The following is a 16,134-nucleotide window of genomic DNA, read 5'->3' as shown; positions in this document are numbered from 1 at the left end:
GGATTTCTGGTGCGGTGCCAAATACTGTACAGGCGTCGCAATGTAACATGCAGACAGCGTGGCTTGAGGCAAATATGGAGATAAGGCTTACGCTGGAACACGAGACACGAGAGTATTTATTCTCTTTGTTGTTAAAAAAAAAAAAAAGAAAAAAAAAAGTCTTTCTTCTTTGCAAAAAGGGAGATGGGGCAATTACCTTTGGAACTGAATTTAACCTTGAGAAACACAGCACTTCAAGGTTTCTCATGCAACTAACTCCAAACTGATCAGAGAAGTTCCAGCAGGTAGAAAGACCGTAGCTGCAGCAGAGACACATTCATGGAATGAGTTCATAAAGATTATGGAGGATGACTTTCAGAAGACCTAAATTGTCAGACAGGGTATGGGGAAACACTGGGGGACCACTAAAACTAATAAATAAGCCCTCTGGACAGAAGGCAAGATATTCATCAATGGAGGGAGCTCAGGGCCGCTCCCCACGGCAGCATTCAGTGGGGGAGCGGGGAAGAGCTGAAGGCTCTGGATATTGTTCGGTTGTCACAGATTAAAACGTCTCTTCAGTGCAGTGTGAACTCGGGAACAGTGCTGTGCACTTGTCTTGGCAGACTGCAGCTGCAAAATGGCCAAAGATGATTCTGACAGCTACATGTCTGCCAGGCTACAATGCCATATTGGTTAAATGCCAATATGCACAATCTGCCCAGCCCAATACTTGTAACTAATACATTATTTTCCAGTCTTTCACTGACTGGGGAGTAAGACTGGGTCTTTGTCTGACGTGATGAGCAAGGCAGAATGCCACACAGCTTGTCGTTAGCTAGGTGAAGTGTGTTAGTCTACCATTGGCAACTTGGCAGTCGTGATGGAGGTGACTCTCTTTCAGTTGTCATTCAACGAAAAAAAAAAAAAAAGAAAGTCCCTTGTGCTCATGAAAGCTGAAATTGAATGGACAAAACTGAATTTAAGTTAGGAAAAGTCCATTTAAAATAATACATATTGAATTCACTAACTGTTTTCAAGCCATTGGATTTAATTTAAAAAGGTTCTTTGCAAATTAGGTTTTGAAATCATTTAACAAATATATTCCGTTTGGACCCTGCAGCATACTCTCGCTGCAGTCACTGTGTTTGATGGTCAGTCTGCCCTGAAACTTTCTAAAACGTTTACTGCACACGTGACATTGTGAGACACAAAGTACGAGACATGTGGAAACACATGGCCCAATTATCTTTTACTGATGGAGATACCCGAGTCGGGGTCACCTATTTTCATGTGCCAACACTGTCAATGTTACACAAAAACAGCATTTTTTTTACAGACACGCTTCCTTGATTTGGCACATCCAGGCTACTGTAATTTGACATCTTGTCAGAGGAAGGCATTTCTATCTCTATAGGGTTGTAGCTGCCACAGCGGACAAGGAGCAACTTTGCTGTGTAGTTTAAAAATAAAAAATAAATAAAAAAAGACTACCTGACTTCTACGACCCACAGTCATGTTTTTAAGATGATATTTCTTCTGGCGGGAATGTTCTCCTCAGGTGAGGACTCAAGTGAAATAACACACAACACACTCCTGAATTCAGGAGCAACAATCCATTCTTCACTTGTATAATGCTGCAGCTTGACTGAAGTGCGCTAGGGGCACAGAATGATAAGTGTCATATGACACAGTTTTTAGACTCGTAACACATCGTCACTTTCAGTCTGGATCAGTCGGTAAACCACAGGTTTCTTCTACCAGGGATCAAGAGTTCAAATCCAGCATGATTCAGCTGTGCACTCCCTCAGATACACCACAATTTATACATTGCACTAAAATTATTATTCAAATCATCAACATAGGCAAGAATATAAAAAAATGCAATTTGCATACAGTCTCTGGTAGTAGGCTATTTATCTCTTTTCACAGGGTGCTTCCATTAAATTTATATTAAAAACTAATAACAGAAAAGTTAAATAATCGAAAAAAGCACACTGTGTACTTTTGATTGAGCTTAGTTATTAAATTAACTTTTAAACTTATTTCGATTTGCTTCTTCCAAACGTGTTTTTGATGCATCTTCCCAAACTAGATTTACTGGGGAAAAATAGAAATATAAAACATTAATACGTCTTGAAATTATAATATTTTATTTAAAAAAAAAAAAAAAGCATTTTAAAAATAGATTGTTGCCTTTTCGTCTTGATTGACTATTGATTTCATCTTTCTGCAGTAATTACTCAATGAAAAAAACTAAAAGTCATACAACAAAGAAAGTCATGTTTTTGGAGTAAAAGAAAAAAAGAGAAAGAATTCTCCATATCTAAAGAGGTGCAGTACTATACATAGCCCAACGAATAAAACTCCTTTGAGGTGACATTTATATGTGAATGTTTCTAGTGCAGACGAGAGCAGAAAGCTGGATGTCATGCTTACCAGGGGAGTGAATAAAAATGTGAGTGTAATCAAAGAGTTTTACCAGTGCACCACATCATAGTGTTACTCATATTATTACTGAGGTTTCCTGCAGAGTAATGCAGGAGAAGACTGGATTCAAAGGGCTGAACTTTAACACCATCTCACAGACGAACATAGTAACGTTAGTCTGTTAAAAACATAACAAATAGTAAACTCAAAGGAGCACAATCAATATTAAACTAATGAAGTGATCGCTAGTAAAAATCTTTTGGATCGAGCTGAAGCTCAGAGAATACTATGAATGTTGTATTTTCAGTTCAGCGCATAGACTGTGCTCAAAGAGAAAATGAAATCAAAAAGCTCCAGGTAACAATATTTGATTTCTTTTCAGAGTGCTCCTCACTGACATTAGAATGGTCATTAACACTCTCCAGTGCTCATTACAATAAGGGTGGATAGACAAACAGCAACAACAAACACCTTGAAATTACTCCAAAAAACAAGAAAAAAGAAAAAGAAAAGAAAAACCCCAAATTAATCTTTTAAAATCCAACTGAGATATAAGCTTAGATCACTGACATTTGCTTTCAGATAATATTTGTCTTTTTTCAGACTTAATTCATCATCAGTGCTGGTGAAACAGTCTTAGAGGGAACTACATCAGTAAGACTTATCACCTGCCTCTGCGGAACTTTTTTAGCACCTTTCAGCTCATTGTTTTAGTTTTACAGCCCACCCACATTACAACTAGAGGGTAATGGCACTGTTGTGTTTACAGCCAACAGTGTCTCCTACAAATTCTGGTTAGTTAAAACTAATTTGCAAACAGCTAATACAGTTTATAGGAAACATAACTGCGACCAGAATGTCGCAAATGAGAGAGGGTTGCAAATGACTGATTTTGCAGTACAATATCCATCTCGCCCAAAGTTTTCCATGGCTGCCGGCCAAACAGCTGACTACTCATTTCAGTCCAGGCGGCTACTTCATAATATTCATTTTTGATTTTAATAAAATAGTTTTGATTAATAAGTTGCGATTTTACAACCACGAGCCTCCGCTAAAGAGGGTAAGTAGAGAGCAGAGTCATCTACCGCCAATATTAGCTTTAATTGATGACAAATTAGTATTGACTGCACAGACAGGAGGCATAAAATTGATGCTGCGCGGTAAGTCTTAGGAAGTCCACTTAAAGCATTGCATTTTCCATCTACGCTACATAGATGTTAATGGACTTAATGGATGAAGGAATGAAATAATCCTCTTTTTCTAGATTTTGCTTTTTACAGAAGAGCCACACATCGCAAGCACACACTAAAACAGGCAATGTTGTCAAAGAAACAAGCCTTTGTCATATGAACTAAATGTAGCTATGCCTCAGCCTCACTGTAATTTTACAGTTTATAATATCTGAGAACACTTTCATGTTTTTTGCCTTTGATCAATTACACAAACTAATGCCGGACGCCTCAAATCATGTTTGAAACATAAAATATGATGTAATGGAACTTCCTGCAATATACATATGATCAAGCACATAAGTTTTTCCGCACAATACATTTTTATCCTGTCATTCCAGCAATTTTCTCCTGCTTTGTGTGTAACAAAGCGAATGTTCACTCTTCAGTCGCATGTGCTTACTGCTCACAGGTGTGGAGCTGAGAAGAAAAGGGAGAGCGAAGAAGTGGAAAAAAAAAAAAAAAGAAAAAAGAAAATTGTCAGTCAGTCAATCACGAATATTAGAGTGAATACATTCCTAAAGTTCTGGATGGGTTATAATTTCAATTGTTGTGAAGAATATTTCAATCTAGAACTAATGCGATGTTAAATGGAAAAGTGCAATTACAGTTCTTTTTAATCGTTTTTTTTTTTTTTTTGCTTGCTGACAAAGATTCTTCTGATCCGTCAGTAATAGGTGTAGTTTTAAATACTAATATCTATTTACAAATCATGTGGGCTAAAATGAACAAGGGTAATTGTGTTAAGAAATTACACAAAATGTGCATCTCAATATCCCCCGCGAGGCAGGGTCACTTCACAGAGGTGCAGCTGGCGGGGGGGAGTGGAGTTTTGGGGAAGGGGAGAGCAGAGAACACACTGATAAGTCGTATGGATTATTTTGGACAGTTATAACCTACAGTATGAGGACGCGTTTGATTGTACAGACAGTATATTAAGTCATAAAAAAGGGACCAAGTCACTAAAAGAAAAAATAATGTTAATACATTTAGGTAAAAAGTAAAAAATACTGCAAGCCGCATTTGAATAAATCTGATATACGAAATATGACATTAATTAGCAATGGTCTGATGTCGGGGAGAGAGGGGCAGCACACATAAAAATGTCTTCGCAATATTCATTAGAGCCATTACTATTGCTTTTTTTTTTAATGTATAAATGGTGTGCATGCTGAAAATTAGGCAAATGAGCATATTGAGCCTGAGACTTGAAATATCACTTAAACCTTTCTATGTGATGTTTGAGTAAAGTAAGTGATACACATACTGCGCAGTGATGATGAAAAGTAGCTTTATTAACAGCACAGAAGAATAATGAGCTCCTTCAGCAAAATCACTTTTCTAATATATATATTTTTTTAAACTCTAGAAGCTACATGTCAGTCTCTTCAGCTGCAAGTTACCAGTCGTTTTAATTAGCCGTCATTTTGTATTCACGGAGCAATAACACGCATGTGTAAAAATTTTAAAAACCAATAGGTGACTGAAACAATTAAAGCTTAGAGCAATTAAATGTTAACTCGCTTGGACTTTAATGGAATAATTGAAAGTGTCCTCAGCCACAGTAGCATTATTCCTGCCTGTGCCAGGGCATGGTGAAAATTAATTTCTGTAACCCCTGATTCCACGGGAGCCGAGGTTGCCTCAAATGCCTCGATGACCCACCACACTGATGGTCATACATCACCGGTGACTGCTTAATTATAAAGGGAGCCATTTCAACCGTGTAGGGTGCACTGTATCTTCATGCATATCTATCAGGACGGAGATAAGAATAGTAGTCCTCCCTTCCCATTGTGTGAGCTCGGGAATATTAAATGACCCCAGGCATACGCTCAATTATACGAAATGAGCAGGACTGAGTTTTTAAATATGAGATGTTTTCTATTCATTTCGTTTTTTTTTAGACTTTCATTTTGGTTTTGGTGGTTGGCTAACTTGTGTATTTAACATACTGTCCAGATAGTCAATGAAACATGTCTAATTTCCATTCCGTGTTGTGCTGCAGACACCATGATCCCATAGAATAGATGATTATGCTCTGTAACGTGGCATATGAAAGGCTCTGAACTGCCAGCCTTTACTGCATCTCATTTTGGTAAAATACTACCTGTCCTCCCCGTGAACTCAAACATGCCATTTCTTTGAAAAATCCTCCACAGTGCTACACACAATATGACTGATAGCTGTTTCCTCTGAACTTCATATTCAAAGTCCCACTGCATTATATCATCCCCAGTTCTGATGAGAAAGAAATGCAATTATATCGCACCTATAATTCTTTTTCAACCCCCCAAAAAAGAAAAGGAAAAAAAAAGGAAAAAGAAAAAAAAAAGTTCTATATTACATCATGCATTGTGCATCATGGATGGTTTCTGGTGGAGAGGTTGCATTGAGGGGAGAAAATTGCTTTTTCTCTGTGATCTGTCTTAGCTGTGGGTTGGGGGCTTTGTTTAAGGGCTACTTCAGTACATCTCAGAGGTCTGATCAAACCACCGGTGTGACTCCTCTCTGGAGGCAAACTGTCTGGTGTTAGATGTTAATAATTCCATGAATCACATTATCTTTTCTCCTTTTCTTTCTACAAGGCTGTGAAAGTTCTTTCTGAAATGGTCTAAATTCTATCAATCATCTTTGCCTCCAATAGTGTTTTTTACTCTCTTTGTGTGTGTGTGTGTGTGTGCGCGTGTGCGCATGCTTCTAATGTTCACATACTTTTTTTTTTTTTTCTGCAAATGTATGATGAAGAAAAACTAGCTGCACAACTGCTACATTCGACTTCTCATCACGGAGACTGAGACCGCAGTGAGACAGTGACAGACAGCAGGGAAGTGCAATGGAGTACTTCACTGAAACTGATATATAGAAAACTACCCTTTCAATGATTTACAGTCACAGTTTGGCTACTGCCAGAACATCCTTCAAAAGGTGCAAATCAAAGAGAGTAAAAGCAGTTTGACAAAAAGCCAACAACAACAAATAAAATCCTTGCAACAGTTGCTCAAGTGCTTTGATGACACAATGCAAATCAAACATTCTCAGATGAAGGCCTCCAGGCAGGGCCCAGGGAAGAGTGCATGTCGTCATTCGGAAATGGGGCAAAAAATTGATATAGTAGGTGCATTATATTAGATCACAAAGGAGGCATGGCTCCAAGACAGACTACTATACTGAACAGCAGTCATAGTCAGACACTGAAAACGAGGGAAATGTGGTCAGAGGAAGAACCCAGACTCCCTTTTTCACAACAAAGATCTCATTTCATTCTCTTGATGATTTCATACAGGGAAGATATTAAACATGATTTAAAATACACACAAATGGAGTGTAATGCACTATTTGGAAGCAAGCACAAAGTATTTAAAACATTCAATGAAACGCCGTCCTCATTAGCATAACTATGCTAATGTTTTTTTATGCTTTTGTTTTATTGTTGTTTTTTTTGGGGGGGGGGTTGACATGTTCAATGCTCTCTATCAGTACACTTAAAACTAGTAACGGCACTCTGAGGTCTGAAGTGAATCATTCTTAAAAACAGCAGTATATTCTGAGTGTATCATAATGTATGACTTGCTCTTAAGAGTCAGAAATTACTTTTTAAGATAACTCACAATTAAACAATCATCCCACGCTTCTGTGATTTTTTTTTCTTTCTTTACAATGCAGGAAGGTAAATTAATTATAATAATGATATTTAATTTAATTATAATTTTTTTTCTTCTCATTTTTCAATGAAATAATAAATATGTCAGGAAAGTGCTTTGAGAAAGGACATAAAGTCGTGAGATTGGAGGTACAGCATCTGCACATGTGATCACTGAGGAACACTGCTATCTTTTGGGAAATCTCTCTGAATTAATGCATTTAAAATACAGTCAGTGTACCAGCGCTCAGCAGATGCTCAGCACTCAGCTTTTCCCCCTGTGATGTTGCGAATTATTGTGATACATTTAATACGTTTTGAGCACAAACTGTTATGCCTGTATATTAAGCATCAACATTTGGCAGAAAACTTCAGGTTGATGGGGTGGCGACAAAGTGGCATGTTGCCGTTTGCATGAAAGAATTGCTACGCTTTGGATGGTAAACATGTGTTTGTAAGCACTAAAATGTGCGTGCATTGTCAAGGCAGATATGTTGCTTACAAATAAAGACACAACCATTCTATGAATAACTTCTGTTGATGCGAGCCTTGAGAGGAACAAAGCCATAAAGAAAAAAAAAACACTGTAAACAAAATGATTTGTGCGGAAAAACACAAACACACATAAATAAATAAATATCTTAAGAAAAGCCCATTTAATAGTCCACATAATATTATACATAATAGAGTATTACAAAAAATGTCAGCAACTTCGCATTCTTTCAACAGATTCTTACATTGTAAATATGACACTGTCAAATTAACTGGTTATGAGCGAGTCACTCAGTGGAAAACAAATTTATCTGATCTTTCCGTCAGTCAATTGTCATTTTCACCCGCGTTAAGGCCGATACCGGCGTCTCCGCCTGCTGCTGTCGTATGACGGAGAGGCAGGGTAGGGGACGGACAGCGAAAAAAGCTGAGAGACTCGGGAAAACGATTGCTTGAGTGAGTGAGAAACTGGCAGCTCAATGCCAGAAGAATAGAGTGCTCACACTTCAGCCTGGCCCAGAACTGACAGCATCAGACATAATGATGTTCACTCAAAGAGCCAGGAGAAACCTTGGGGCCATAAGGCCAAACCCGAGTCTTCTGTCCTGCTCTGACTGCTTCGATACGCTCCTCTTTTCATTCCGTCTTTGCATTTTAAACAATAATGCCTATTTATAGAGATGCCAGTCGATAAGATAAAGGCAACTCCCCATACACATGTATTCAATAATACAGTGCGCGATTGCGCTGCTGTCAAGAAAACAAACACCATGCAGTGCAGCTAGAAACTCCCGTCTAGCACAAATGAAATGTTAATGCTAGAAAAGGCCTACCACTGCCAGACAGGAAAATAACAGATGTGGTCTCTTGTGGTATGGTGAAAGGCCAGCTGGTCAGCATGCTGACTTCAGTAGCAAAAAAGACATGATAAGAGACAAGAGCTACCATAGCACCAAAACATGAATCCATCACTCTTCAAATGACATAGTAGAATATAAAAATACATTTAATTAAATATAATACATACTACAGAACCTACAATCAATCTACAGCACTGGATTGAGAACTGTGAGAGAGAGGATGGAGACTCGATTCCTTCCACTAGGCTGATCTGTGGGAGGACAGAAAGGTTGGATTGCTTTCAAATGCAAACTTCTCCATGCCCATGTTAATCAGGATGATATATGTAACGGGTGACATCTGAATAAACGCAGAGAAATGGAAAGCTTAAAAATCTCAAGTGCAAAAATCTATTTGTTTAACAGGGAGCTGCATTTGGCGCTGCGTTTTAGACCAGCTGTAGTTGTAATAGGGTCTTGATACTGAAGAGCAGTTCAGAGGACAGAGTAATCTTCAGAGTGGAAAAGCAGACAAAGGAGTGAGTGACTGTTTCAAGGTTCTGAATGCTTTAATCCAACGGAAATGTGCAGAAACTATTTTCAAATCAAAATGAAGGTCTCATTCAAAAACGATGCATCGATTTTAACTGTTGTCAAAATGTGGGTAAAAGGCCTATTATTAAATTATGGAAGGTTATTGCCATGTCAAAGTAAAGAAAAAATAACTGATGTAAATAATACAATTAATGATAGATGAACACTGCCATGGCTTAAAGAGCCTCTTGAATAGAACAGAGCCATTGTTAACATTATTATTAATACATTTCCCTGCTATAACATAAAGGCAAAAGGCCCATCTATAAAAATCACACTGCCGGGAAAGAACTGATTGTCATACCGGGTCAGATGCTGATGTCAAAGATTTCAACATTTTAAACATTTTTTATTGTTCATCATACACACAGTGAGAGAGGGTAGAGAAAGGAGGACTGTGAAGTAAAGAAAGAACCCCAAGGAGAAAAAGTGCAAGTGCATTAACTTCTGTGAAGCCACATGAACAAGGCACAGCACTACGCATGAACCTCGGTTAAACTTTATAAATGTTTAAATGGTTATTATCATTATCTTATAGTTATATTACTTTGAGTGCAAAGTTGACGCTGCTGTAAAGAATCTTCTCCGCTCTTAGGAGAGTGTCTAGAATAAAGTTTTATAAAAATGTCTCATTACAGTGTACGCAGTAATAACAAAGTTTAGTGTTGACCTCAAGGACAAATGCTAAAATCCCTGATGCTAAAAACGAGACCATAGGTCGACTGTAGGATGAGGTTAATGAAAGCAACAAAGGAAGAAGCAACATAAAAAGAGAGACAAAGTCTGAGTTGGGGCAGTTGGATGGAAGAGACCACTGCTTGTTTCCCATGTGAAACAGAGAGTCAACATTAGCTGCGTTTGGGCGTTTTCTTCATGAACTAAAAAGGTTCCTGTGGCCCATTGTTGTCTGCGTTTCCACCGCGGCCTAAAATACCGGGAAGATTATTTACTTTAATTATTACATTATTCACAGCACTTCGAGGACATAACATGAACGAGAATACGGGATAAATCGCATCCTGTATATATTCAATAAAGGACGCAGCGTTTTCCCGTATTATAGGCGTTTATTTTCATCCATGACTGAGTGACTGATAACAAAGTTCAGGTAGTTGCCACTGACAAGCTCCTATGGGTCGTATCCAAGGGTTGGGACAAGCAGACTATATGGTCCTTTAAGTTGGAGAAATTCTTGCTGGAATAACAGTTTGATTACACTCTAATAGTTCATGTCAAGCTGTTAACCCACATATCTCTTGTTGAAGTGTTAATTCTGCGGTGAGTGCGCCATAAACCGTATGACACTTCCACACCACCACCATAACTCAGTCAGTTTCCACTGCCAGGTAATGACAGGTGTCATGCTAGCCTTATGCACACCTCCTCACTTGAAGTGTCACCAAAAGGTGTTTTGAAGGTGAAAGAGGAGGAGGCGGAGCTGTGAGCAGGAGAGGTGGGAGGATTCGAGAGAACACGGAGGTGGATCGAGCGAGGAGATGGTGCATGTAGAAGAGAGGGCAGACAGAAATAGAGAAGGCGGTGGGATGTGCGAGGAGAGGTGTGGTATAAAGTCAACAACAGAAAAGGTGCGAAATAACGGACTTGAAGCCTAAAAAGTTGGAATTTGTTGGGGGAAAGTGCAGGGGTGAAGTGACGAGAAAAATGAGAGACCGGGAGAGGAGGAGAGAGCTGTAAAAACACAGCTAGCAGTATTTACGGTAAGTTAAACAAGAAGGGGTAAAGCACTTAAAAAGTATTGACATCCATAAAGATGAGAGGACGTTACCAAATAAACGCTTTAAAAAGGCAAGCAGAGCGACAGAATGGTCAATTACAGCACATAAAGTGGTGAAAGTGCAGAGGTTGGTTTTAATGATCAAGTCTGGAGGAAGGAAAATGTTTTGGTGAAAGGATGCTGCAGAACAATGTATATACGTATGTATATGTATCATTTAAAGCATTAGCAAATCCTTACACACACATACCATAACAACACCCCATTGACAACAGGTAATATAACAAGAGGTGCATTATAAGTAAAGCTGGTCAGCTGAGCCTTCACCAGATCTTAACCCCACCGTGTCCACACTGGAGTCATTATTCTTTCCTCTCTCTGGTATCAGTTACACTAACTCCAATTCTTCCTGTAGAAAAAAAAGGCCTTAATACCAGCTGGAAGGACAAACAATAACACCACGCTCATTATGCAGCACGGAGATAAGTTGTTGCTTATCTGAAGCGTGTGATCACATCGAGGTGTCTCGACACACTTACCAATAAGAGAGGATTAACAGTGGCAGCGACACACTGTGGGACTCTGACGGACAGGTCATCAGTATGCACTAGTTACTCTCCATAAATAGATCCTTCATACATATCTGATGGTGGCACGGCACTTCAAACATGGCAGAAAAGGCCGGGTCACATCCGTATTTTAGATGGTGACATTTCATGGCATAATCAATTCATCTTAATGGAATTGATGTGATAAGTCGATTCTCTCGCAAGTGCAAAGTAAATCTGTGCAAACGCAGTTTTTCCCTTTGAATTCAACTCTGATGCAAATGAGTGCCATCGACCAATAGCAAGCTGTCTGCGCTTACTATTGGCAGTGCTGATCTTTAGGGTAATGGAAAGCAGGAGAGGAAGCTATCCTCGCTTATTACGTAGCTGTGTTGCACCATCAACTTTTAATTGACCTCCACAAAAGAGGAATGCTTTGCAAACAGGGCTTAATGGTAAATGTCCTTTGAATAAACTGTGTCAACTTATTGTCTCATTAGTAACCAAGCTAACAACCCCCCCCCCCTCTTCAATAACCCTTCATTGAATAAAATGATGCATAATCTCAAGAACAAAATGCCAGAGGGAGTACATGGCATATTACAAAGAAAACAGGAGCGAGCAGGAGGAACTATTGTGCGACTGTAGCAGTAGTTGGTTAATGTGTAAGTTTTGCTGTGCCACTTTCTGGTGTGACCTTAAGGCTGACAAAAATTCATATGACAACCACCAACTGGGAATATCTTGCAGAGTGCAGATTAACATGCTCACACTGTCTAGTTATGACACTATATGACACTTATGACACTCTAGAAGGACGAAGGTCCTAACAACAGCAGCAAACAGTGACACATGACGCTGTGGATGGCCGTATAGACTCGAACAGTCAAATGTAACCACAAAAGGATTTCAAAAACAGCGCGTTTCTCTACGCAGTTGCCACACATGCATTCATAGCTGATCATATGCTTATCCGCATCCACATTTAATCAACCACATCGGCGTTATAACTTACCATAACTGAGATGTGCAGCAGATGCATATGTTCATGGAGGACGTGAGCAGGCTCCCGGGCCGTGGGTTGTGTCGTCTGGGCCAGAAGCTCAGACTCAGTCATGGACACGTGGAAGTACAGTGTTCCATTTTCCAACCACTGCTGCTTCCAGTGCACCTGAGAAATATCTTCACCCGTACCCGACATCTCTGCAGAGACACAAGGAGGGAGGGTAATTTAATCCATGAGAGATTAACATTTAAACAGTGTCTTCAAGTGCACAGAAATTTTTAAAGGGAAAAAAAAAACAACAGCTGAATAATGTGTGATGAATAAGCCAAAGTTCAAATGTGACGGTTATGTGTTACGCATTAGCATTCCAGTGCGCTACTCTCTCCCTCTCCCTCTCCCTCTCTCTGCACATCAAAACTGTGCTGTGACTAGAAACCTTGAACCCTCGAGTAGCTGGACAGACTTCTTAGGCTGTCATAATTTTGTGCTGTTGTGCAGTTGGCTCAGTGAGAATTACTGTCAAGCGACTGCATTGCCTAGCTGCTTTGATGAAATCTTTATGATGACAACCTTTTCACTCATGGTATTAGTGAGAGATTAGTCTGAATTCAAAATGAATAAGCGGCCAGCATCACAAATGTTTCAGCCAGTCCAATCAATACAGCGCTTCAATTATAACCAAAATGAGCCACAGATGGGAAAGGCTTATTTCCGTTAATATCCATTTGTTTACCTGTCAAGCGACTGCATTGCCTAGCTGCTTTGATGAAATCTTTATGATGACAACCTTTTCACTCATGGTATTAGTGAGAGATTAGTCTGAATTCAAAATGAATAAGCGGCCAGCATCACAAATGTTTCAGCCAGTCCAATCAATACAGCGCTTCAATTATAACCAAAATGAGCCACAGATGGGAAAGGCTTATTTCCGTTAATATCCATTTGTTTACACTCCACTTATTTGTCAGGCAAGGCAGACACACACAAAAACAAAATGGAAAGACAATGGGTTCATCAAGCCTCAATTGAATGTCCAGAGTAGTTGTAGAAATGCTGTGTCCTCCTCTTATCTGCATAAATCATCCTACATTTTGTACCAATATAAAACCATTAGCTCCAGGCCGGCGCTGGCATTAAGCATCCAACATCAAAGGAAAGCTGGAAACATTTAAAAGTAAAAGGAGAGGGGAAAATGTGCAAATTGAAAAAAGAAAAAAGAAATAAAAAAAATAAAAAAAACACAACTCAATTGCAATTTATGGGGGCAATGGAAAAAGGCGATGAAAAAGAGCGAGGGGATCACCAGTTTATCTTGATATGGATCACGGCACAAGAATCTAATGCTATCAAGTGGGAGTGGTTTTCAGTAGAGGAGCACTGAGAAGCCTCGGGGAGCCTAAGATTGCGAGGCTTGATACAGTATTTGTCATGAGGCTGGGTGACAAGGGCATAGACATCTGCTGACATCCCCTATCAGCGGCAGGTAGCAAATGACAAATGGCTTTCGGTGCAGCTGGTTATTAACCCGCTGACTCTGGGTCAGGGGACACGGGCGGCAGGGGAGGGTTAGGTGAGCTGTGCTCGGTAGTGCCACGGGCCCTCGGGTGCAGTGAGGGAGCATACAGAACAGACATCCGAAGTTGACAGAACTCAAAACATAACGTACATACAGCTTATATCATAATGCGCCATTACCTTGTAGGTTACATTATTCAAATATAGTCAATGTAAAGCAGACTTTTTTATAAACTTTACTGTGTCTTTTTTCTTAATTGCTCTTGATACTATTTGATTTATTTTTTTAAATTATCAATTAATTATTTATTCTTGAAGTCCAGGGGCATCTTCAGATTGATATTCAATTAAAAATGTATATAAAACAATCATGATAAATCTTCACATTTGCTCCGCCTTGGTAAATTAATATTATGATTAATCAATGATCAAAACAATTTATGTGACTATATGATTGGTTGATTATTTCAACATTAAGTCAATATACACTTCATCTAATTTGCCATACTCTCTGAAAGCACACTAGAAACATTCTCCCTCTTGTATTAGACCTGTGAAATGTTCTACAGTTTTGCTGACTAGAAGCTTATGATGAAATTTTGTAGGGTGTGAAATTCTTAAACGCCATAACTGCTGGCTGCTCAACTCTTTATGTTTAATCTGTTGGCTGAAGACACACTGCTTGACCTATCACCTTGACAGAAGATAAAGCTTTGTCTGCTGGGCCAACAGTGAGGTGCCTCCTGCCATCTGTTACAGTTTTAAACAGCTTATAAAGCTCCTGTCAAGTTTACCTTGGAACTTTGCTCACATGCTTTGTGTGCATTTCAGATGGCTTTAAATAACTCAGATTATGAACAACACTGACACTTGGTTTGATCCAAATTAGAAGTTATTTTCCTGCAAAACAAATCATGCAGTAATAGTGGTAATAACATGCAGGAAGGATGGACAGTAATAGAGTTTCTAGGGCTGTTACCTTCCTTTGTACGATTGTTATGTAGATGAGGAAGCTCAGCGAGCATGCTATTTAAAGACAAAAGGACTGTGTGTGTGTGTCCTTGTCTTTTGCGCTGTGAGACTTGTCACTGGGCACGTAGCCAGACGTTAGAGGGATATAGGTGTATGGCCTCAAGGTCTGCTTGTAATTCATTAGGAGGAACATTATTAATGTGTATATGTGCATGACTGTGTGTGCGCGTGGATACTGCACGAGTGTGACTGAAGCCAGTGTGCTCCCAGCAAGGGTGTCAGCAGTGCAGTGTCTCCCAAACTGAGTCCAAGGACAACCCAAAGGGATGCCATGATGATGATGATTTCACGGAGCAAGGAAGAATGACTGCATGGATCACAGAGAAATGGTGACACATTGTAATGCTTTGATCCTTACAGAGTAAAACAGCTCATTGGAAGTGCTCGTGTTTTTCTTATGGGTTACCGACACTGTGGCCGTAAAGACACGGTGGCTGTCATATGATTCAAAACTGCTCAGATGATCACACTGGTGTTTTTGCATTTTAAGCCATTAGTGTATTCTTTACATTGCTGCTGTCCATTTTCCTAACCTTACACTACCCGCAGTCTACCACTGGTGTCAGTCAATGAAGATCCATGATAAAATTTCATCATTAAACCTGTGCAAAAATCTTCTGAGTGATACGTTTCATTTGTTAAAGAAGGCTTTAATGGGCGGCTTTTTGGAAATATGGATATTGGAATAAGGATCATGTGGATTTGCCTGTTTCTCGTATTTAAAGTGGGTGCTGTTTGACAAACGATGAATACTTGTGTGTGGGGGTGGGGTGGGTTATGGCAGTAGAGGAAGTTCAAAAGGAGTTTAGCTGACTTTTGTAACTATCAGCTCAGAGCAGCGAAGTGATCTTAGTCATTCTGATCTGTGTGCACTCTTTCATCACACTTGTCCATTTCCATTATAGTTATTTATGTAGTAAGGTCATTGTCCTATTGTTCTGTGTTGCTCTTTGTACAATGATAGAAGCAAACTTTAAAAAAAAATTTTTTTAAGGGCATTGATTTTACTGTAATATGAAAACCTTGGTTTAGTCCCTTTTCACTTTTCACAATATACAGGAAAGATAGTGACAGCTCAGACTAAATCCTTAA

The 16,134-nt window shown here is 39.3% G+C and overlaps 1 protein-coding gene across 1 annotated transcript in view; it reads right to left on the bottom strand.

Annotated features, from left to right (window-relative positions):
- Positions 1-16,134, bottom strand: part of astn2 (astrotactin 2) — a 253,457-nt gene that overhangs the window by 191,132 nt on the left and 46,191 nt on the right. Inside the window, exon 2 of the mRNA XM_023419585.2 lies at positions 12,505-12,692. Within this exon, the coding sequence (XP_023275353.1) occupies positions 12,505-12,692 (188 nt within the window). The remainder of the gene's footprint in view (positions 1-12,504; positions 12,693-16,134) is intronic.

This window comes from Seriola lalandi, unplaced genomic scaffold (assembly GCF_002814215.2).
Source record: "Seriola lalandi dorsalis isolate HSWRI2012SDOR001 ecotype SW California unplaced genomic scaffold, Sedor1 jcf7180002054606, whole genome shotgun sequence".
Classification (NCBI taxonomy): Eukaryota; Metazoa; Chordata; class Actinopteri; order Carangiformes; family Carangidae; genus Seriola; species Seriola lalandi.
The sequence above is the reverse complement of the archived record's forward strand: the minus strand, read 5'-3'. Positions and strand labels throughout refer to the sequence as shown.